Source organism: Sorex araneus, chromosome 1 (genome assembly GCF_027595985.1).
Source record: "Sorex araneus isolate mSorAra2 chromosome 1, mSorAra2.pri, whole genome shotgun sequence".
Classification (NCBI taxonomy): Eukaryota; Metazoa; Chordata; class Mammalia; order Eulipotyphla; family Soricidae; genus Sorex; species Sorex araneus.
Genome location: NC_073302.1, coordinates 406625999 through 406651181, shown reverse-complemented (window position 1 = coordinate 406651181; position 25183 = coordinate 406625999). Strand labels below are relative to the sequence as shown.

The window sequence follows — 25183 nt, the reverse complement described above, 5'->3', positions numbered from 1 at the left end:
TTCATTGTGCAGTGACGTGGCAAGCTGAAAGAATGTGTAAAGGTTTGTCTTCAATGACATATTAGTAGGTAAAAAATATATACTTGTGGTCTTTCCAAGTGACACAGTCACATGTATGGGACCCTCTGCATAATAGTCACATGAAACGGCTGTCTGCAGGCCTGTGTCACAGTGATGCCTGTCAGAGGGAATGCACACTACCAGCTGCGCTCTGCTAGGAAATCAGACAATTTCGCAGCACTAGCAGGAGAGCTAGCGGGGTGCTGTGAATCAGGTACTAGGGTTGTATCAGTGGAAAAAAAAATTCAAGTTTGGATAATTTTAAATTGAATAATTTAAAATGGAATAATCTGAATAATAAGTGAATGTTGGTTTAAGCTTATTCGGCTCTATTATGGAGGACCCGAGGCTGTGCGATACTGGGCCTATTCAGGACTTCCTCTTCATATGCATGCACTATTTATTCCTTCGCAGCGATTACGGACTGAACCATCCTTTAACCCACAGTAATGCATCCCCCAAGATACTTGGGAAGTAAGCACTGTTTGGTAAGGAACATAAACTGTGGTTTTGATTATAGTTATTTCTATAAATATTTATATTTTTAGGTACGTGACTGTAATGTCTATACCTTATCATCGCTCTGGTTGTCACCCCCTTTCCACTGCTTTTATTATTACACCCACTCCATTCATTCCACTCCATCTCTCTCTCCTTTTTTTTGGTTTTTGTCTGTTTGTTTTGGGGCTTGACCTGACAACACTCAGGGGTTACTTCTGGCTCTGCACTCAGGAATTAAGCCTGGCAGTGCTCATCACCATTCTACTTCTAGCTTAGAATACTGAAATGAACTCCCCACCTAGCCTTCTGGCTACTGAATTCATCTTCCACAGAGCTGTGAAAATGACCATTCATTTACTTAATCCTCTCTGACAAGGCCTCCATAAGGTATTATACAGATATGCTCAAGTGTGAGGCCTTCTGTGATGGACCCTAGGCCTTATTTTTCTTATCACTGCTTCTAATTTTATGCTCCTGTCACACAGCACAACTTGTAGCACTTCCAAAGACTCATACTCTTTCAATGACAAGCTGCTCATTTTCTTTGAACATCCTTGCCCATTTCCCTAACTTTCCCACTTCATTCTCTCCATTTCATCAGGCTAATTAATATTCATCCCTCCAATAGCAAGTATGTCCCTGATTCATGTTGCTACTGCTGAGCTTCTCTGCATTTTGAGCTTCACTTTTAATATAGCATTTATCATGCTGATGTTTAACTATAGTGCAGATTATTCAAGAAAGAAAGCTGTGTCTTGTCTCTGTTCAGAGCCCTTAGCAGCACGTTTGGTGCTTCCAAGAAGTTCTCTGAAGGAAGGAAAGAATGTATAAAATGAAAAGTGTGGGTTTTAAGCATCTGAAAAGTTCACTCGGGTGGAACTGGTTCATTTTCTGAAAGTAAGCTAAATTTCAAGTATGTAATAAGGTTATCACTCCAGTCTCCTGATAGGATTCTTGGTTACATCTAAGAACAATTTTATCATTTATTAAAAAAAACAAAGTGGGGCTGGAGTGATACACAGCGGGTAGGGCGTTTGCCTTGCACGCGGCCAACCCGGGTTCGAATCCCAGCATCCCATATGGTCCCCTGAGCACCGCTAGGGGTAATTCCTAAGTGAAGAGCCAGGAGTAACCCCTGTGCATCGCCGGGTGTGACCCAAAAAGCAAAAAAAAAAAAAAACAAAAAAAAAAAACAAAAAAAAACCCAAAGTACGCAGGCAAGCTGGAGAGACTCACAATTAAAAAAAAAACCATCCTTGAAATAATCTGTTAAAAATATAATCGGTGGTTTAATCAGTATTTGACTGTGACTTAAACCTGAAAGCTTTGTATTTTTTTTGTTTTCACGGTGGTTCAATACAATATTTCTTTAAGAAAAAAAAATAAAAATAAAAATATAATCATGTTACAAAGATCTCAGTCTACTTCAGAGTTAAAAACCCAAACCGAACTAATAGTATGAGAATCCTGTTCAGTTAAAAGCAATGTGGGCGCCCCAGAGTGATAGTATGTAGGCGGAGTGTTTGCGATGCACACAGCCAACCTGGGTTCAAGCACATCTGGTCCTCCCAGCATGATCCTTGAGCACAAAGCGGGGCGTAAGCCCTGCGCACCATCAGTAATGATACACACACACAAACAAAAGTAAAGCAGGGTTGGGATTTCATTGGGGAGCCTTGTCTGTGCTTGACCCAAGTGTGATCTCAGTGCTCAGGGCATTCCTGAGCACTGACAGGTGCGGCCCTGGCGGACCCCAGCACAGCAGGCCTGAGTAGCACCTCATCCTCGGACACTAGCCCTGAACCACAGACTGGGTTGGCTGAGAACTACCTAGAGGTCCCCAGGCTCTACTTGAGCATATCTGGGAGGCCCCCAAACACCACCACTACTACTGAAATATCGATTCTAGGAATGGGACAGGATAAACCTGGGTGATGCATATCAGAAAACAAGGACATTCTCAGCAACAAAAAAGTTAAATTAAATCCAAAATCCACAATTATGGAGACCCCATCCAAGAGATTCAACCTGAAAACTGGTTCCCAACTGCCAAAGTCCAAGCAACTTAAGCAATGAAATAGCGCAGTGTTAAATTATAACCCAAAGTCTAAATGAATGAGTCCAAAGTGACACAAATAAACGGGGAAAAAAAGATAAATCTGTACTGAAGGGTTTCCAGGAATTTTTGTAGATACTCTTATCACTGAGGAAGTGAAGCCTAACTCCCCATTTCTCAAGGATGGGCTGAACAGTGATGAGCTCCTAGAGGGAACAGCATGGAGAGAGGGGAGAGTGGGAACTTGCACTAAAGAAACCTGAAACAGCTCTGCCTTGCTCAGGGAGGGATGGCTGGTGGCACGCACTCTTGATAACAGGGTGAAAATGGCACCTTGCCTCTGAGAGTGTCTGTTCAAATCCCATAACCACAGTTGTCCCTTGAGGGAAGGATGAGATAAATCCCAACAGAGAGAGAACTCTACAAAATACTTCAGCAGTCCTGCTCAAAACTGTCAAGGTCATTAAAAAAAAAAGAAGGAATCTGCTCAAGTCAAGGTGACCTGACTCCTAAGTAGTAGGAGTAGTAATATCCTGAGTGAGGCCTTGAGCACGAACAAGAAACACATTAAGGAAATCTGAATAAGCTATGGTCTGTAGTCAATAATGTAAAGATTGGGTCATTAATAGTATTAAAGAGACTATATATGAAAAATTTTTGTGCCACGCTGCCAATTTTTCAGTAAATACAGAGTTATACACAAAATGATTTAAAACAAATTCAATAATTATGAACAACTTTGCAAATCATGATGCTTAAATAAAGTTTCTAACATTAAAAAAAATTCAAAATGGAACAGCCTATCTTTAGGATTAGATAGGATAAAATTCACTAGGCTGGAAATATTATCACATGGACCTTCAAATTCCTGTTTTAGCTAGACAAAATTTAATCATTTTTTTCCCTCTGCATAAGATCTGTTTTTAAAGCACTGTAGCACTGTTCTCCCATTGTTCATCAATGCTCGAGCGGGCACCAGTAACGTCTCCAATGTGAGACTTGTTGTTACTGTTTTTGGCATATCAAATACGCACGGGTAGCTTGCCAGGTTCTGCTGTGCGGGCGGGATACTCTCGGTAGCTTGCTGGGCTCTCTGAGAGGGATGGAGGAATCAAACCTGTGCCAGCCTCGTGCAAGGCAAAAGCCCTATCCGCTGTGCAATCGCTCCAGTCCAGGTTTAATTCCCAGCAGCAGCTGTTTATAAAAGATTTTAAAAATTATTATTGGGGCTGCAGAGATGGCACAGCAGGTAGGACGTTTGCCTTGCACCAGGCTGACCCGGGTTCAATTCCCAGCATCCCATATGGTCCCCTGAGCACCGCCAGAAGTAATTACTGAGTGCAGAGCCAGGAGTAACCCCCGTGCATTGCTGGGTGTGACCCAAAAAGCAAAAAAAAAAAAAAAAAAATTTAATTTTTGCACCCACTTCTTGTGTTCAGTGGGGCTGGCTTCCTGGTCCGTGGTCCCCAAGAAGTGGGTGCAAGTATTTAAAGCATGTAATGAAGATAACAAAGGCTATCTAAGCAGAGAAGATTTAAGATAGCTGTTGTAATGCTGTTTGGGTATAAGCCCTCCTAGGCATACCACTTTAGGAGTTTTTAAATATAGTGAGGAAAAAGAAGGAAGCTCAAATCTTTCGGAATGAAATCAGATCCATCTTCACGGCCTTTGACAGGCATTATCATGGCTATTTAACTTTGGAAGATTTCCAAAAAGCGTTTGGATCGGAGGCTCCCAAGCTACCTGAGAGGCTTATGCTCGAGGTGTTCAGGGCAGCAGATCAGGACTCAGATGGTCACGTCAGCTTTAAAGACTTCGAATATGCCCTGAACTATGAATAGAACGAAGCCGAGTGACCGTGCCCTGCTCTGGGGACTCCAGGGATAGTCGGCAGGTTGCAGTGATTTGAGTGTCAAGCATTAAGACTTGCCATTGTCCATCAATTTGAATGTCAGTCACATACTTGTGATGAAACTCCTATTCTTTTTTCTGATTAATAGCATTTAATTAAAATACATTTACATGCAGTGATAGCACAGCGGATAGGGCATTTGCCTTACACACGGCCAACCCAGGTTCGATTCCTCTGCCCCTCTCAGAGAGCCTGGCAAGCTACCGAGAGTATCCCGCCTGCACAGCAGAGCCTGGCAAGCTACCTTTGGCGTATGTGATATGACAGAACAGTAACAAGTCTCACAATGGAGACGTTACTGGTGCCCATTCAAGCAAATTGATAAACAACGAGAGGAAAGTGCTACAGTGCTTATTTCTTGCACCACACCCAGAAATGTCAGGGGTTACTTCTGGCTCTGTACTCAGGAATTACTCCTCGTGGGCTCGGGGGACCTTGTGGAATGTGGGGATCAAACCCGGTTCCCCGTGTATAAGGCAAATGCCCTACCCTCTGTATTGCTCTGGCCACAAGATCTGTTTTAACGTATATCTTACATGTAATAAATGTAACAAACAATAAATAATAAAAACAAGAATCAAAGTAGTAATAATTTAAAGGGCAGTAAGCACAGTGAAAATAAATTAAAAGAAGCTGATATTAAGGCAGCACAGAACTAAACAATTTATGAGTGTCAAAGTACAGGAAACGTAAGTTTCATGCACCTATATAATCTACAAGAAGATCAAGTTACTTAAATGAAGAGCTGGAGGGGAATGTAGTTATAAGTGTCTTTAAAATAACTAAAATTAAATAAATAACAAAGATGGCAGAAAATCATACATTAAGGTCAATAGAAACAATGAATATAAAAGGCCTGTGGGCACTTAAGTCCTTAGCAGCAGTGCTAAACCTCTCCTGTTTTTATCCGGAAAGAGAAACTGTTTGGTTTTTCCTAGACTTTAACTGCTATGAGTCCATGAAACGTATGAAGGTTCTTCTTCTTTTTTAAAGGTTCTTCTTCTTCATGACCTTAAAAATGGACTATTAGGCAGGTGAGGCTGCTTTAAGACAACACACATCTACCCATTCAACAATTTACAGAATGCCTGCTGTGCTTTTTCCCAGTGCTGAGGGTACAGGAGAAGAGAGCAAAGGTCTTTGCTCTTATCAGACTCATTTGCTAGCTGGGCAGGAAGATGCACAGTAAAATGAACAACCAACTAACTGCGTCAACGGTGAGTGAAAACCTTCATGCAGAGATTTTAGAAAGGGTGACAATATGTCATATACATAAAATGTCAATTCGGCTACATTGAAATGAATAGTCAGGAGAAAGTCCTCTACAGAGGTGGATGAAATTTAAGCTACCTACCGGCTCTGCCTGCCGAAGGGACCTAAAAATAGTGGCACTCCAGTTGCAATGAGCACAACTCTGGCCCAGATTTTATTTTCTAAAAATATTACCCCTTTAAAGGAACCAAAACTTATTGTGAATTCAAGGGCCAAAGAAGGAAAAATACAAGGTGAGCTTGGAAGATCTTATTATGCCCAAAAGTAAGTGCTCAACAGAATGGGAGCATGACAGAAATACACAGATGCCAGCTTTAAAAGACCCCCTGTGGGCTCGGGAATTAGCCCATGCCTGAGGTCTGGGTTCTATTCCTGGCAATACAGAAATGAGACTCACTCAGAGCTATTATATACCAGACCTGGAATAGTAGGTATATGCTAAGGACACAGTTATGACTCAGATATATGTTTCAGACAAAGCACTGTGCTAATATAGATTAAACAAATTGCTTTATAAACTAGTTTCACGTTTCAACAGAACACATGGAATCTAAAATAAATAACCCTTCACATATGGTAATTAAAGAAGTCAGTTTACTTTCACTAGCTTTACCATACAAACATATAATTCCTTAAATTACCTAATTAATACTGTCACTGTCATCCTATTGCTCATCAATTTGTTCGAGCAGGCACCAGTAACGTCTCTCATTGTGAGATTTATTGTTACTGCTTTTGGCATATCCAATACGCCACGGGTAGCTTGCCAGGCTCTGCCGTGTGGGCATGATACTCTCGGTAGCTTGCCGGGCTCTCTGAGAGGGACAGAGGAATTGAACATGGGTCGGCCTCATGAAAGGCGAATGCCCTACCGCTGTGCTATCGTTCCAGCCCCTAATTAATATACATTTTTAAAAAACCTGAGGTGCACAGTGCACAGAAGAGGCAATAATTTCCACTGTGGATAAATTGATAAAAGATTGTTAGATTTTCATTTACACACTGAGGGCAGAAACAAATCTTTTCAGCTTCAGCTCACTTATATTTAAAAAGAGTCTCCTTAATTTGAATAGGGGTCAGCAAGTAATTTTTGCAAAGATCAAATAATAATTTTCACTGTCTGTGCCAGGCAAACTCTGTCCAGTCTACTCAACACTGCAGCCATGTAAAAGAAGCAAAATAGGAAGCGTGAGTCTTTGATCTAGTAAAATTTGTATTAAAATAGCATCAGGCTGGATTTGGCCCATGGGTCATTTTTAAGGACCATATTTCTAAAGCAACTTTTTACAGTTTTTATCAGTTTCTTTTGGTTTATAATTTGCTCAAAAAACCTTAAAAGCAAATGATGAAAGGAAGACTATAAAATATCAAAGCATGAGAAAAGAAACCAAATTATATTGGGAAATTTAATAAATCCCCTAAAAGCTCCCCATTTTATCACCATCAATTTTTCTTACAGAAAGAACATAATTCCCTATACATAGAAGATCTTACAACAAAACGAGTATTTTTTTCTTCATTTCCCATATCATTATACTGGTTTGATAGCTTCTAATCCGTTTCAAAACTGAATGAGTCAAGATCCAGAAGGGGACAATTGGGAGGAAGAGGCAATAATTTCCACTGTGGGTAAGTCTTGATAAAAGACCGTTAGATTTTCATATGGATATGATCACAATCAAGTAACTGTTAAAAGCAAAAGACCTCAGGCTCTGGCTTCCAAAGCAAAAAACAAACCCCAATTCATCTTGCTGGTAATTAAAATTGACCTGGGCTGGGGCCAAAGTGGACACATTTTGTATGCAGAAGGTCCTGTTTGATCCCCAGCACTAGGTGCCCCCAGACTGTTGGGGGGCATGCCCCCACACCCTACTGGGTTCAGCCCAACCTCATGGCTCTCCCAAAAAAAAAAAAATTCAAAGAACAAAATATCCCTAGCTAATCAGTATATTCACGGTCCAGAGTATTGCTATTCCTTTCTTTCTGCTGAAAAACAAACCAATCTAAGTTTTAATTAGCTAAAGGAGAGCTCACACATCTGTCATTACGTTTTATCACTGATCAGGCTGAGAAGTCTTTGTCTTTTTTAATTCCAATATCCAAAATGAGTATGAATTACATTTGGTTCATTTTATTTTTATTTTTTGTATTGTACAAAAAAGACAGTATAAAATAAATTTGCAAAGGCAGCAAATGTCAGAAACATTACCCTAAAAACTTGAAAAATATGTCTTAAAATTATTACTGTTTTTGTTTTTTTTTGGGGCCATATCCACTGAGGCTCAGGTGTTATCTCCGGAGAGTTCCTTGGTGATAATATGACCCCTAGGTCCTTTGCACTATCTCCCTGGCCTGAGATTAGTTTTGACAAGACATCTTTGTTGACAATTAAGTCTAAATATTTTTTTCTCCAGTCAGTTCCTAGTTAACTCAAATTTCTTTTGAGATAACAATAACCACCATAGCACTGTAGCACTGTTGTCCTGTTGTTCAGCGATTTGCTCGAGTGGGCACCAGTAACGTCTCCATCGTGAGACGTGTTGTTACTGTTTTTGGCATATTGAATACGCCATGGGTAGCTTACCAGGCTCTGCCATGAGGGCGGGATACTCTGGGTAGCTTGCCGGGCTCTCTGAGAGGGATGGAGGAATCGAAACTGGGTTGGCCTCGTGAAAGGCAAACGCCCTATATGCTGTGCTATCGCTCCAGTCCAAACTACCATAACCACCACAATAATATCCTACTTGTTAGGCATTAACACAGAGCAGGCATATTGGACCATGAGTTTTCCTTAATGCAGTGATGCATAAGGAGCATAAGAAGCTTTTCTCCAAAGTCACATAGAGAGCTGGTTAGAAAGCCAGTCTCCCACCCTGGTGGAGAACTATAAACTTCACATTCTCAAACTTCACATTCTCAAATACAAATTAGATGTTTCCAGCGTCTTTCAATGGACACAGTGGGCAAGAGAGTTCTTACATAAAGAGATTTAAACATTTGAGAGCTATTTTATTCTCATTTAACCAGATTATTTTGGCAAAGGACTGTTTCTGGTTCTACATTTTCTTGCTGAAATCTGCTGCTTCTCTACTTATTTCACAGTAAGTTGTGGGCTTCTAAGACAGGGGCTCATGGACCCCTAGATCTAATCTCATTTTTCTTCCCAGACCCATTACTTTCATTCTCCTGTAGTATATCATAAGGTACACCAGCCTTGCCCTTTCACTTCTGGTCGACGGTATGTTCCCGACACAAGGGGGAAACATTGCCCATTTCTTCTACAGAAAAACCCTTCTCGCCCTCTGAGACTCAGGACCAACCAATGCGTCACTGCTGATTTACCATCGATTCTGTCACTTAGGGTCAATTGCTCCCTTTTCTCTCTTTCCCCTCCTCCCTCTCTCTATTAGTATCAGTGTACACATTGAAGAGTAGGGTTTTCTAGCAAATCGGAATCTTCAGACTCGACTACACTTAAATGAGAGAGAATGGAATGACCAGAGATGAATAACTACCAAGTAAAACTAGATTCTTCTCAGTCAGTTCTTGACTCTTTCAGAGTTCTACATTTTATGACTCTTTCTTTTCACCAACAGATTCTTTACATTTCCATAGAGTCTTTGATTATCAGATCTGTAAGTATGATCATGTATATTGAGATGAACTTTCTTCTAAATTTCAAAACTCTATTTCTAAGTTGTTCTTTGGGCATTTTCACCAGGATATCCTGATGGTCCCTCAAACCAGCATTTTTAATTTTGGTTTTGGGGCCATACCCGAGAGTACTCAGGGTTAACTTGGGACTCTACACTCAGGGATCACTGCTGGTGGGCTCAGGACATTATACGTGGTGCCAGGGATCAAACCAGTGTTGGCCACATGCAAGGCAAGAGTGGTAACCCACTGTACTATTGCTCCAGCCAAAACCCAGAACTAGTAACCAATCCTTATTTTTTGCTTCCCCAAACCCCAAATAAATGCATCTTACTCCTTTGTCCTTCCCTCACCCTCTCACTCCCCATTTTGGATAAAGCATTATCTCCTTAATCAACTAAATAGTAGAGTTCCCTTATACTTCTACTTTTCCTCATTCCCCAAATCTTGCAGATTGTTGAAAATGTTCTCAAAATCTCTCTGAAGATGACATTTCATAACTCAAAGGATAGACAGAATGTTCCACAAGTTTTCAAAGGCAAAACAAAGCAAAAGCGGCCACATACGCAAACATAAATGTGATTGGAACGAACTCTGACCTAGAAACAATAGCTAGAAGATAATGAAGCTAGAAGAATATGAAGGACTCTGTTCAAATTTGAGGTTGCAGACTTTCCAACTAGTAAGGCAGCTGAAATAATGGCAATGATCTTTCCATGACAAAGGGTCTCAGGCTTGGGAAGAGCTCTGGTTTGCACCTAGGAGAATGGGAGGTCTCCTCAGCGATATTCGGCATGGCTAGGCAGGCCTAATGGTAGGACGTTTGGGTCTGAAGCTGCAGTGCTGATCAGACTCGGTGGTGTGATAGCACCAGGCTATACAGGGCAATGTTTGGGGTCCATGTGGTGTGGGGGGCTGCACTGAGCTCTTGTGACCTAGCTCCCCAGCACTGTCCCACAAAGTTTTACCAATCCATATCAATGGTTCTAAAAGATTCCTAAACAAGTAACTACATTATGACATTAATGAGAAATGATCGTGTTTATGGGCAGATGCCCTCTCCTATTCCACCCGGGAGAGTTAGACATTTATGATTTGTGGAGCCATTCCATTTAGTGCACTTGGACTAAGAGCTAACAGATGGATAAAACATGCCAGGTCCTGTCCTGATGATTCGACGTCTGCATGAAAAAAAAAATTTTTTTTTAATGTGAGAAATATGGTTTAATTAACCACCTGCTGAATTGGAAGAAGCTTGGAAGAAGGGAAGTTATGGTGAAGAGTTTCTGCTCATGAAAAACACAAGTCAAAAAAGCCCCAAATTAAAATAGTTCTTGAGGCTCAATTACTATATTTGGTCCTATATATATATATGTGTGTGTATATATATAAAAGATATTAAAGATAACTAGTCCTTATTTTACAGAACACTGTGTCTGAAAAAGGTGGTGACTTGATCAAGCCTATCCAATATATTTTCACTAATTTTACAACATAGTTCATGTAACTTAGCATAAGGTTAAAGAACTTCTCATTTTTAGTATTACTTCCAAAGTAGAAAGGAGGCTACAAATTAAATAATTCAGCGCCCCCCCCACCAAAAAAAACCAACCTACTGTCTTGGTTTACCTGGATATTTGCAAGTCTTTTATGGGGGAAGATATACAGAATGGTCTACTCCAGGCTCTGAGCTTTGGGGTAGCCTCCAGAGGTGCTCAGAGGACCATGAGGTGCTGGAAATTGAACCAGCATACAAAATATGTGTTCAGATCAGTGTATGACGCTATTTCTTCAGCCTTAGAAGTATTCTTTTAAAAAGTATTCTTTTAAAAACAATGAAAATCTCATGGTTTCATTATCTGAATAAAAGAAATTCATTACCGGAAACTAATCTCCAGCCAATAATTATTCTTGTGTATGCCAAAGACAGCCACTATGAATATTTAGGTGCACTTAAAAAAAATTGTTTTTAGGCAGAGAGTTGTCTGGTTTACTTTCTGCACTTTCCTTGGCCGTAAATATAAACCTGATCCACACTGATCCACTTGTCATAAAAGTTTTACCAGGAAGGCCTTTCATGATCATATTTGTCTCTGCTGGGGACAAGACAGCAGGGAAGAGACTGTGCCATTCTTATCAAATCATTCTTTCCAGGCTCTTAGGAGCTACATCAACTGCACTCTCAGATTTGGATTATTATCTTGCTTTGTATTAACTTCTGACATATCAGCCAATGATATGCTTTGTTCTTCTCACCACAGCAATGCCATATTACTAATTTTCCTGCCAGCTTGTGTGTCTTAACAATACTAGAGAATTGTCCTTGATTATATCTTATCATTAGGAATGTTCACTCCTTCATTCAGCATGCAACTGGACTTTGAGAATTTACTTTCAGACTCAAACGATTTCTTTACAAGCCAAGACAGTTTTAAAATTTGTATAAGACAACTGAAAAAATTTGTATAAGATTGTTTACATGTTATTTATGCTTCTGATCCAAGATTCAAGAGGCAGGAATTTAGGACTGCCAATACTTAGAACATAACAACAATCCTATAATTTTTTCTCTTCTCTAGATCTTGATTATTGTTTTGTTTTGTTTGGGGGCCACCCGAGAGAGCGCAGATTGTACTCCTGGCTCTGTGCTCAGGGATCATTCCTGGCAGGCTTGGGGTGGGGGTAGGGGACCATATGAGGTGACAGGGATTAAACCTAGGTCAGCTGTGCTATCTTTCCAGCTGTGTGATCTTTCCAGCCCCCAATATCTTGAATTTCTTGACTTCTGCCTTTATGTTAGTATGGCTTGTTTATTATTGGCTTTAAAGGATGTCCTTAAAAAAATAAAACCAACTTTAACATCTTCAAGCATGGTGAAGTCAATTTGTAAAAAGAATGTTCTTAGCAAAGCAAGTCATCATGATGTGGGAGCCACCATGATATGGGAGCATTTATCTAGGTAGAGAGAGTACGGAGGAGAAGGCAAAGGAAGAAATTCTCAGTAACAAATTTAAATAGGAGTAAAAAGTTTTGCTCCCTGGACAAATCTAAGGTACATGTTAAATGCTTCCAATACTCTATTAGAAATATATCATAGGCCATACATTCAGCTTATGCCCTCTGTTCATTCACTTAGGCAACTTCTAATAAGATTTATTCTGTACAGTATGTGGTTTTTTTTCCTTTTTGGGTCACACCTGGCTATGCAGAGGGGTTACTCCTGGCTCATGCACTTAGGAATTACTCCTGGCAGTGCTCGGGGGACCATATGGAATGCTGGGACTTAAACCCGAGACGGCCGTGTGCAAGGCAAATACCCTACCCAATGTGCAATCGCTCTAGCCCCACAGTATGTGTTTTAAGGTTAGTTTTAGTTATGTTTCATATGAAATGACCTTATCATGGATAAATTATTTGAAAAGTTGCTGACAAAAAGGGAGGAAGAATAAAGGTAGAATATTAAGGAATTAGCCTCATTTCTCTTTTCTGACAATTTTTTCTTTTCTTTCCTATTTTGTAGAAAAAATTATTATATAAAATAAAAATTATTATTCCACCTCTACTATGAGACTGGCTGCCTTGTGAACTTTTTTTTTTTTTTTGCTTTTTGGGTCACACCCGGCGATGCACAGGGGTCACTCCTGGCTCATGCACTCAGGAATCACCCCTGGCGGTGCTCAGGGGACCATATGGGATGCTGGGATTCGAACCCGGGTCGGCCGCGTGCAAGGCAAACGCCCTACCCGCTGTGCTATCACTCCAGCCCCGCCTTGTGAACTTTTTAAATGAAGAATATTCCTAAAGGAATAAGGAGGACAATTCTACATGCAACTCAATCACTTTTTAAAAAATCATATCTGTTTATTTTTTTAAATTTTCTTATTTTTTTTGGAGTCACACCCGGCGATTTACAGGGGTTACTCCTGGCTTTGCACTCAGGAATCACCCTGGCGGTGCTCAGGGGACCATATGGGATGCTGGGAATCGAACCCGGGTCAGCCGCGTGCAAGGCAAACGCCCTCCCCGCTGTGCTATTGCTCCAGCCCGCATATCTGTTTATTTTTGAAGAAAGAATTAAATCATGTAATTTACCTCGACGTGGATGGAACTAGAATATATCATGCTGAGTGAAGTCAGAAGGAAAGGAACAGTGAAAGGATGATCTCTCTCATACGTGAGACTCTAAGATACACAGTAAGGGCCAAAAGCAGCACAATGAGAACAGATCCACAAAACTGAGTTTGTGGGGGATGGGAGGCTAGAAAGGAAGGGGCACTGGGATCCTTGGAGGGGGAAGGGGGTACCCTGGAAATAGGCGTGATATTAGAATTATCGACACAAGAACCATCATTAACAATATTGTAAATCACAGTACGTCAATCAAAAAAGACTGGGGGCAGAGCAATAACGTGGTGGGCAGGAAGCTTTCCCTACATGTGGCTGACCTGGGTTTGATCCCTGCCACCACATATGGTTCCCTGAGCATCACTAGGTATGGTAACCACCTCCCTCCCCCAACAAACAATTGACTGAAAGGGACAAATCTGGGGGAAAAATTTTTTTAATCTGCTGCCTAGATGCATGCAACAAATGAACAGTAAGTATTTCTCTAGTTTTAGGAATAAATATGAAGAAGAAATTATTGACAAGGATAAATACGAAGTCACCCTGGAAGTGTCCTTTGAAGTCAATCTCCTTCAACATCACAAGGTTTTCCGCTAAATACAACACGTCTATTTTTATTATTAGAGCTTGTGAGCTCTGTAAATTCCTCAAAGCTTAAGTTCTCATTTTTCCTGGCAATGACCTTTCCCAATTACTCCACATGCTGGGACGACAAAGTTATTGTTAAACAGATCATTAGAAATGGCAGACCAGGTCCTTCTACCTGAATAAATTAGTGCTGAGCATCAATTAAGCGCTCTGGGACCTCCCTGCACCCTTTGGGACCGGTAAGGTTGTATCACTGCACTGAAGCAGTAATAAAGGGGAAAATCTGAGCTGAAGGCTGGAAACTAATGTGAGTTTGCCCCTACTGACAGAGGGTGCATAATACATGTTTTTAGGATACCACTGCCAATTAGCCAGCTTAAGTATGCATTTATTATTTGTGCCTTATTTCCATTTATACTGAAGAAAATGTTTCGCTTAGGTTAAAGAAACACCAAGAGCGAGAAAATTTATACATGACAATCTATCTGATTCTTGTTCTCTCTTCTCCTCTCTCCTCCCTCTCTCTCTCTCTGCCAAATCATACTGTTTTGCTGATCAAGTTTCAAATATAAAATAACTTTCTGAAACTTTTTTTTTTTTTTTACTTTCCCCGAGGAGACAGATGGTGAAGATAGTTTGATTTAGGAAATAGGACAGAGGAGAAAAGGGTTGAGTGAACCTGGTAAAGTACTTCTGTACCCTAGGTGGGGATACAGGTAGCACCTGAGTGTGCCATAAAGAGAAGGAAAAGATTGGACTCCTGGAGTAGAGGGACACGGGCAGTCCCATAGCGGAGTGCACAGGGTAAAGGAACTATACACCCTAAGGTGGGATGCATGCAACCCACAAATGGAGTGTGCCCCCCAAATTTCATAAGCAGTCAGCCTTTATACCCTCACTTAAGAGTTCAGAGAATGTTTTGGGACTTTACTATAGTACACAGCACCATGCAGAATCAACCCAAATACTGCTCTACTGATTTGTTTAATTTCTTGCATAAGTAAATTTGACTGGTATAGGTGTGAAGGGATCAATGCCAAGGATATATAGCTCCTTCTTTTTTTTTTTTTTTTTGCTTTTTGGGTCACACCTAGCGATGCACAGGGGTTATTCCTGGCTCTACACTCAGGAATTACCCCTGGAGGTGCTCAGGGGACCATATGGGATGCTGGGAATCGAACCCGGGTCGGCCGAGTGCAAGGCAAACGCCCTACCTGCTGTGCTATCGCTCTAGCCCCCTAAAGAGCTCCTTCTTGAGAGACAGAAATTTTTATTCTTTTCAAGGTCATTAATAAGGTTATGGTATCTAAAATAATAACTTTGGGCAAATACATTGTGTTCATAAAATATGAGACGCCTTGCAGGAACCAAACAGGACACGCTCAAGCAGGTAAAATCTGCTTCTATTCCAACAGTGCTTCACGTTGAAAGTAGCCTTGTAGTCTACACCTTCAACACAGAAGCCAGATCACAAACACAGTACTTGAATTATCTGCCCATCTTCTAGCAGCATCCAGGTTTTCTTAAAATGTTGAGCTTCTTTATATTATGATTTGACCGGGCCACCACCATCAAGAGACCCGACAGTTTGGTGCCCTGACCTGGTGATATGGTACCCTCTCATGCCTGACGGATGGCACAATGCCTACCTTCATGAATTTTTGTATGTTACGACATTCAGAAAGGGAGTCGGGGCTCAGATAAACAGCTTAGTAGCTTAGTGGCTCAGGACACCTGTCTTGCAAACATCAAGACACGAGCTCATTACCCAGTGCTGAGTGCATGTCCTGAGCACGATCCTGGCGGTTCTTTGGTTGGTGAGCCCCAGAGCCACAAGTGATTCCTGGCTGGGTTGTATGAGCACACACGGCTGGGCAGCAGGGCGCTGGGGAAATGCTAGAACCAGAGCATGCATGAGCAGCATCCCTTGGGGAGGGTGACATCTCTGCAAGCAGCATGGCTAAAGGAGCGTGACCTTTGGCATTTGGCACTTAGGCATTTGGAGCACGAGAGTCCTCAAACCTGGTGCTCGGCCTCTGGCAAGCACTACAACTCCACAACTCCATGAGCACCAGAGTGTGGTGAATGTGTAACCCTGGTCATCACGGTGGCAGCAGCACCAACAACCACCAACAAAAGGAAGGAAGGGAAATTTTTTTCTAAAAGTTTATAAACTTAAATTAAGAGCTCCTTTCTTAGCATATTAAAAAAAAAAGGATATGGAAATAGCAAGCAAGATATTGAAACACTTCTGAAAAATTACTTAAAGATATCTTGGAAGTAGTAGCATGAATCTTTGTCGGATTAGCACAGTACTTTATGCTGGGTATAAATAGTGCACTGTTTCTCCACCAAAATACCTAATATAGAGGGGAGATGACTAACACAGTTATTTTAATATGAATGTTCAAACTTCTTGATCTTGTTTCAGATTTTTTTTTTTTTTGGTTGCTGTTTTAGTTTTGTTTTTGTGGCACACCTGGTTTTAGGGCTTACTGCTGGGTTTTGCACTCAGGATCACTCCGAGCTGAGCTCTGAGGACCATATGGGGTACCAGGGTCAGCCGCATGCAAGACCAGTGCTCTGTTCACTGCACTGTCTCCAGCTCCGTGTTTCAGATCTTTTGGAATTACAGAAAACTCTCAAGTACCAACTATGTCAAGGTTTAAAATTTGGGCTGTATCAGGATTTCTTAACCTGATCCCTAATTGTTCACCAAGGCCTTTCCCCCTGAGATTTTTACAGGGCCCCAGGTATACAAAATAGATATTTAAAACAGGTAAACATATCAAACATTTACTGATAACACATCATAAAGAAATTTACTTTAAACCCCCCCCCCTTTTTTTTTAAACTTGGGATATCCAATATAGGCTGCAATCCAAAGTTTAAGAAGCTAGGAAATGTATACTATCTTCTGAGCTGTATTTAAATGATCTTCTAAGCTGTATTTAAATTACCGTCTCAAACAACATTTCACTTTTCATTTAAAAAAAAAAAAGGTCAAGTAATTTTTCTATCACATGAGAAAAATCTATGGAATTTTGTTTTAAATTTTTATAGAAACAGCTTCTATCCTGGGGCTTTTCAGCTCAAAATTAAATATATCACGAAGTAAACTATCTAGTAAGGAAGTAGTCAATAAGAGCAGCTACCTTATGGGGACTTTCTATTGTATAGAATCCAATTTTTTTAAAATTTAAACTTATAAACAGCACCAAGTTGACCTTAATTCAGTTACTGGACCTGTAATGCCACACAAAGTAGTGGGGAAGAGTTGATATTAGAAAAGGTTTATGTGTTGATCACCTCCGAAACCTGAAACGGAAAGGTTCCCCAAGGCCTGGGCAATTATTAGGAAATGACTGTCACAGGTAGAGAACACTGCCCTAAGGATTAGGCCACAAACCTTTGAGTTTCAGTTTCTGGAAATATCACTGAACTTGTGTATCTGCTTTTCTGTGTTATATTAACTATAGGAAAGAATAATTTGTTCTCTGACTTAGAGAGAAATACCACAGTGATTTTGTTGTTGTTTAGGTTTGGGGCCACACTTGGTAGGTCTCAGGGCTTACTCCTGAAGCTGTGCTCAGGGATCACTTCTGGCAGTGCTTAGGAGACTCTATAGGGTGCTGGGGATTGAACCCAGGTCAGCCACATGCAAGGCAAGCACCACCTGCCTTACGATAGATAGCCCAGGCATCTCGCATTTAAAACAACCAAAAAAACACAAAGCAAAAAACAAAAACACCTGCCAAAATGCAAAGGAGAGGTAGTTGAGGATGTCTTCCCCTGAGCTCTCTCTGCAATGTATTTTGGAACGAGACATTCAGACTCTTGATGGGACATCCCAGATTAGTCTGTCTGATGCCTCTCTATTTCAGGGAATGCTTTCCTTCTACCAGGCAGAACATATTAGGGCTTGAGATAAGTAATATATTTTCTTATAAGCAAAACTGTTCCTTGGGGCAATAGACTATGATGGAAGATGTAATTTAGTTTTTCAAATATGTGTTTATAACAAACTTTCATGAACACAGCTAAGAGCTACTACAGGCACATCTGTATTTACAACACAAATCTGAAACACCTACATGTTTTCCCGTGTAACACAGAATGTTTCTCTTGGCTGACACAATGTTTTATCTTTATATTTGAGCAGGAATTTGTAAATAGTTCATTCTTGGTACTTTGGCCAGAAGAACATTTAGCCATTAGCTTTGTTTTTGGGGAAACAGTGAAATGTAACAGCATAAGATATCATGCTTCTCTACTTTGACGCATGCACACAAAGTTACCATCTGATGTCTTCTTTAACTCCATTTGTAGTCTTTCCTGGTCTTCTAAGAGTTTTCTGTTTTCTTCTTCCAAAAGGCTGTCCTCCTCCCTGCCACTGTTTTTCAAGATCTATCACAAAAGAGTTAGAAAAAGACATGAGTTTAGATTGCAACAGCCAGTCTTCTAGAAAATATGCTTCATAATGTATTTAAAATAAGTGCTCTGATTTTTTTTTCCGGTATTTTACACTTTTGCAACATGTTTTTGCTAACATAAAACTAAAGCCTGGAAAACATGCAAAAATATTTGTGATTATGGCTGAATTTCTGAAATGAAAAGAACAGTTTCTCTTTAGACTCTGACTAAAGGCATTTTCAAAACTATTAGGAAAGTAATGTGTTTGTTTTTACTTAATTACATGTCTAATAAAATTTCAAGAAAAAAAAGCAGTTCTGTGAATGACAGTAATTGGGAAACCATCATATTTCAATGGCAAAATGCTTATTCAGACTATTTTTATATAGATGACTTTGTAAGATAAAAATCAGTAAGGGGAAAGATGACAGGGATATCTCTGTTTAGAAAATACTATCTAATTTTTCCATGAGTAGTCTCCAATGACCTGTGTTAACTCTTGACAGTGCTCTTTATATTGAAAACTTATATTTCAATTTCAAAGATGTTTAATGTTTGTGGCTTATTTTGCATGGCAAGAAAAATGAAGGCCTGAAAAGTAAACCATTTAACTAAGATAAAAAGACAGTAAACTTTTTATTGTCTGGATGTAGCTTATCATTGTGAGTACAATTAAGCAGTTGGTTTGTCCTTAAGGAATTTGTTTCTAAGAAGATAAATCTTTGCAAAATGTACGTACACACTGGCACACACACATACACACACACACACACACACACAACACAACTCAAGGCAATTTTAAATGGTTGGACAAAGAATAATTTCTACTATTTCTAACAAGCAAAACTCAAAAATTTTTATTGAGCACTGAACAATACAAGTATTTTCTAATGTTTTACGCTATGGGGGATAAAAAATGCAAATGAGGGGCTGGAGCAATAGTACAGCGGGTAGGGCGTTTGTCTTGCACTCGGCCGACCCGGGTTCGATTCCCAGTATCCCATATGGTCCTCTGAGCGCTGTTAGAGGTGATTCCTGAGTGCAGAACCAGGAGTAACCCCTGTACATTGCCAGCTGTGACCCATAAAGCAAAAAAAAAAAAAAAAAAGCAAACGAAACATGGTTCCTGTTTTCAGATAAATTAAGTCTAGTGGAAAGGGTATGTTAAAGGCATAAAATTGTAAGCATAAATTCAAATACAAGGACTGGAGAGAGAGAAAGGGGTTAAGGTGCTTGCCTTAAATGTGGCCAACCCAATCTCAGACTGATCCGTGGCACTATGTATGGTTTCCCGAGCACGGACTGAGTGATCTCTTGAGAACAAGGCCAGGAATAAGCCTGAAACACTGCTGAGTGCGGGCCCCCAACAACAACAAAAGATCAAATATAGTATCTGCTATAACAGAACAATCAGGTCTGTAAAAGAATTAAATCTCTGCTAAATAACTGTATAATCCCAATATGAATAGCTCTACAATCCCAGTAAGTTGTTCTTTCACTAAAACTGAATCTCATATCCTCCAAATAAAAACATTTTTATTTATTTCTTTTGGCTTCTGGGCCATACCTGACGATGCTTTGGGGTGACTCCTGGCTCTGATCACTCCTGGTGGTGTCCTGGAGATTAAAACCAGGTTGGCCAAGGGCAAAAGCAAGCATCCTTCTCTCTGCAGTGTCTCCCTACCCCCAGCCCCCAAAGTTTTTTTTTTTTTTCTTTCTCGGTCACACCTGATGATGCACAGGGGTTACTCCTGGCTCATGCACTCAGGAATTACTCTTGGTGGTGCTCAGGGGACCATAGGGATGCTGGGAATTGAACCCGGGTCGGCCTCGTACAAGGCAAATGCCCTACCCGCTGTGCTATTGCTCCAGCTCCCCAAAGATTTTTAAAAGCATGGAAACATTAAAAGTATTTCTTTAATCTTTACTTATTTGGTGCCCACTCCAAGTTTAAAAATAATCTCAGCTGTTATTTCCTTGAATTTAGTTCACACTCTCCAATGATCACCCAAATTGGACAAAAAGCACTGAGTGGCAGGAATGTGTAGTGTATACTGACTGCCTGAATTATCATGCCATTGACTTGGAAAAGTTGGATTTGTGTTGGTCTTGTAAATAAGCTTTCATTAAGTTCGCACCTGCGAACCTATGTATAGCTTTCATTAAGTGAGCACCTGTGAAGACCAAGAGCTTTGGAAACTAACAATCTGTAGCTCCAACTACAATCATGTACATTTATTTTTCCTTCCACCTTATATCTCTATCCCCAAGTCAATGAGAAGTTCCGTGTTATTATTTTAAAGAAGATGAATAAGAAATTAATTTACCTTTAATAATTACTTTGTTTCATTAGTGGGGTTTTAGGTACCATCTACAAGTAAACTTACTTGATATGAGTAAAGGACACAGAATAATGTGGGTAAGAGTGTGGATTCGAAGTCAGGCTACTTGGAAACTAGAAGATTTTAGTTCTGTCATTTAACTGTGAATGATTTTTGTGTTTGTTAGTTTAACTCTCCATCTTTATGTGAACCATTCCTCTAATGCACATTATAAAAGAACAGACCTTCTGGGGTTGTTTTGAGCATTTAGAGTTCATAAACCTCACTGTGAAGCACTTCTTACCCTGTTATTATTTATAACCTTGAGGTCCTGAAGTTATGAGGTCACTTGCCCTACAATTCTCTTATTCTTATTCTTATTCTCAATTCACCAGAAGTCAGGTCAAAATCGCTAGGATCTCAAGGTAATATTCTCCATCAGATTATATGTCTCAGAGTGATGAATATAATGAAGTTCTACCAATTTTATCTTCTTTGCTAGTGTTTTAAAATGTTCACCAAGTATCTTGAAATAGAAGCCGCTGACATCCTTACTTCTGACCTTTATCGGTGAGCTGCATATACTTTGGGCACTAACAGTTCACATACACCTGTTCTGACTTTCGCCCAACATATTAGTAAACCTTCGACAACCTGTATCGGGTTACAGATACATCTATGGAACAGGGGACTTAGTCCCTCAAATGAAGAAAACCCAAAGAGAGGGGAGGCAAAACAGTGGAGAAGGGTGTGCGGTGAGATCACACAGGGTTCAACCTGCAAGAGAAGCCAGAAACACCCCGGATCCACGTGGAGCCCCACATGAGGAACCAGCAAATGGTTCTGTTTTCCTCTCAGTCGTTACCACTCATTACTTCAACATAATGGATATGATTTTCAGTCAAGGGAGGTATGTGAAAAGTCTACAAATACAAAGCCTGTGTGTGCTTCTGTCTTATTTATTCATCAATGATTTGAGGGTTTTTTGGTTTCCCCACTGGAAATGAGATCAAAGGATGAAAAATGAAACACGTAATATTAAGGCATAAAATGAGGCTGACTGTGCTGCTGAAACAGTTCAAAATAAGCAAAGATGACTTGTTACTAAATACAGAGATAGACACAAGGCCTAGATTTATAACAAAGAGAGATTTACAAGCCTATCTACAGACCAATACATTTCCAAACAGAACAAAAGTTAGAAAAAAGTATACAGGCTGGGTCTCTAAAATCTTTTTTCAAAGATGTTGGTTATAATCTGTTAAGATACATTTTTGTTTCTATGACAATAGGTCTTTCTCTTCTTGGGGGGCGGGGGGTGGGGAGCGTAGCCAGCAGTACTCAGGGTGTACTTCTGGCTCTGTGCTCAGGAATCACTTCTGGCAGGCTTAGGGGACTCACTTAGGGGATCATATGGGATTCCAGGCATTGAACCCTGGTGGGCTGTGTACAGGGCAAACGCCTTCCTTGCTAAACTATCTCTCAGATCCTTTTTTGTGATAGCAGAAATAGGTAAACCTCAAGAGGTAAGTTTTTAGGTAATAAAATATGGGCTCTAAAATATGGAATACAAATAACAAAAAATTCTTTTGCAAGTTCTTTCCTATTTAATGTTTTAAAAGCTTATAATATACTATCTAACCAGATGTTATTCAGAACGACCTTTATTTTTCTAAGCAGCCTAATGGGGTTTAATGTGAACTGAAAACACTTAAGTTATTATATTTAACTCCTAAATTTCAAAGTGAAGGAAAAACTAGCCGAAGTAATTTTGTGTTTTAATTTTTAATTTTTTAAAACTTTAATGGATAATAGTCATGAATAATGGTTTTATCTTGCTGATGGATAACACATTAGTACCTAAGGTTGGGTATGTTGCTCATGGTTGTATGGTTTCCATGTTTAGACTATGGATTTTATCCTTAGCACCAAACACACCACACCCACAAACCACATACACAAAACCACGAACACCACGAACAAAAACTTCAAAATAACAACAACAAAAAATCAGTATCCAATTCACACAATGAATGGCAGGTAAAGGATCCAGTATAGGGTTCATAAAGATAAAATATCATGGGTTTCACCAAAGATCCAAAGCTTTTTCATTATACACAATCATCAGTTTAGCACTACTTTTTTTGCTTCCTGTGTATAGTAATTGTTGAAAGAAAACTCAAAGGGGAGGCTAAGAGAACTTATAAGTTCTTGCTTTTGGTCATAATGTAAAATTAATGCTAATAAAAGGATCAGAACTCTTATTTCCAGAATATTGTTTTCTCCCTGGGTCACAGGAATTAGAAACAATGACCCTAGTCTATCAGGGAAAGATACTGTCAGAACAGAACAAATGAAAGGGAAAAAAAAAATGCATTTTGAAACAATCATTTCATACAACTGATTATGGCTACAGTTCTGTCTGTAAATTATGAAAATGTTCCTTTTTATATAAAAGATCATATATAACCGTCCTTGGAATAGTAATGACTATTCACACAAATGCTTAAAGAGAAAATTTAAATACCTTTTTAAGTTTTTCATTCTCTTCCATAAATTGTTTGGCAGCCTCGGAAGTACTTTCAGCTTGTTTTTTAAGTACTGTTTTTAGTGTCATTTCTTTTGCCAACTGAGTAATAAGGGTAACCAGCCGTCTCAATACTCTAAGGCACAAGAACAAAAGCAAAAACAAACCAAACTTTAGGTAGCTGATAATTAAATTAGGTCATCAGAATGGTGACTTTCTAACCAACAGTCAAATGACCCTTTTAGCTACGCTGTTAAATATGGAGGTGATGTTAAGGGTGGTACCATACTTTCTTGCTGAAGATCTAAGCTTCTCAATTTAAACAAGCTACAATCTGTCTCATTCCTTTTGGATTGTTTTGAGAAGCTTAATATTTGCACTACAGGTTCAGTGATTCATACGGATTTAACTATTTTGCCTGTAGAGACCTTTAGGTAGGAAGAGCAAAAAAAAAAAAAAAAAAAAAAAAAAGAATTTCAGAAAGGTGACAGGGCCAATGAGACAGGTCATTCAGCTGTTGGTGAGTGGATAATTTGCTATTTACAAGAGTACTGTGTTTGGGGCTGGAGCAATAGCACAGCGGGTAGGGCGTTTGCCTTACATGTGGCTGACCTGGGTTCGATTCCCAGCATCCCATATGGTCGTCTGAGCACCGCCAGGGATGATTCCTGAGTGTAGAGCCAGGAGTAACCCCTGAGCATTGCCGAGTGTGAACCCCGCCCCCCCCCCCCCCAAAAAAAAGAGTACTGTGCTTAGCCACAGCTAAAAACTGTTCATTCACATCTATTCCGGGGTAGTGTTCATTATTACAAGTGACTGATATCTTCAATTATTTATTCAATAGCTATTTCTTTAGAACTGTCAGGTGTTTAAGCAGTTGTGAAGCAGGAGATGTAGCAACTCAGACAAAGTCCCTGATAACAGCAAGGAATTTAGGTTCTCATTTGGGAGCAAGAATTATTTTAGGGGCTGGAGAGGGTACGGTGCTTGCCTTGCAAGCAGTTGGCCCAGGTTCAATCCCTAATATCCCTTATGGTCCCTAGTGCACCACCAGGAGTAATTCCTGACTGCAGAGCCAGGTCTAACCCTGAGCATTGCCCAGTATGACCAAACAATCAAAGACAAAAATCAAAAACAACCACCCAAAAATCCTCACAGTATTTTAGGGAGATAGTACAGGGGTTAAGGTACATGCTTTGATGCTTTACACATACCCAGACCACAAATGGTCCCTCTGAGCACCACCAGGAGTGATCCTTGAATAGACCCCGTGAGTAATCAAAATAAAACCAACCAACCAACCCCCAACCCCCAAAACCCCCCAATAACCAATCATCATTTCTTTATATACATATTCCTAGGCAGAGGATAGCAGGAGAACTATCACAATGGGTGATGGCTCAAGGCTTCCTTGAGAGTAGGCCTGAAGATGCCAGCTAGGGAAAGAGAAAGGGAACTGTGTTCCGGCAGAAGAAACAGGCATCAGGACATTGAAGTCAGAATACCTAAGTACAGCAGGAGCAAATCAGTAACTGTTGCAAGAGCAAATGAGTGAACAATGAAAGGGCAGGTGGAATGTGAAACAAAGTGCCAGAGAGAAGCACAGGCCCAAACCTACAAGTCGTAACTACTACTATTTGCTACATCATCTGAATTCTCTTTTCTCTTTTACAGAAGTTATGAAATAGAAAGGAGAAACCAAAAAAGGAAAAAAGAAAACGAAAACCAATAGTATAGATTGAAAAAAAAAAACA

General features: G+C 40.0%; 1 protein-coding gene and 1 pseudogene across 3 annotated transcripts in view; one reads left to right on the top strand and one right to left on the bottom strand.

Moving 5' to 3' along the window:
• Positions 1–25183, bottom strand: part of BCAP29 (B cell receptor associated protein 29) — a 43483-nt gene that overhangs the window by 10617 nt on the left and 7683 nt on the right. For all 3 annotated transcript variants that reach the window (XM_012935325.2, XM_055146832.1, XM_055146842.1), the window contains exons 5-6: positions 23430–23565; positions 18467–18575 (exon numbers count right to left, since the gene is read on the bottom strand). In XM_012935325.2, the coding sequence (XP_012790779.1) occupies positions 18467–18575; positions 23430–23565 (245 nt within the window). The remainder of the gene's footprint in view (positions 1–18466; positions 18576–23429; positions 23566–25183) is intronic.
• On the top strand, positions 175–4458 carry LOC129400853 (EF-hand calcium-binding domain-containing protein 11-like; annotated as a pseudogene).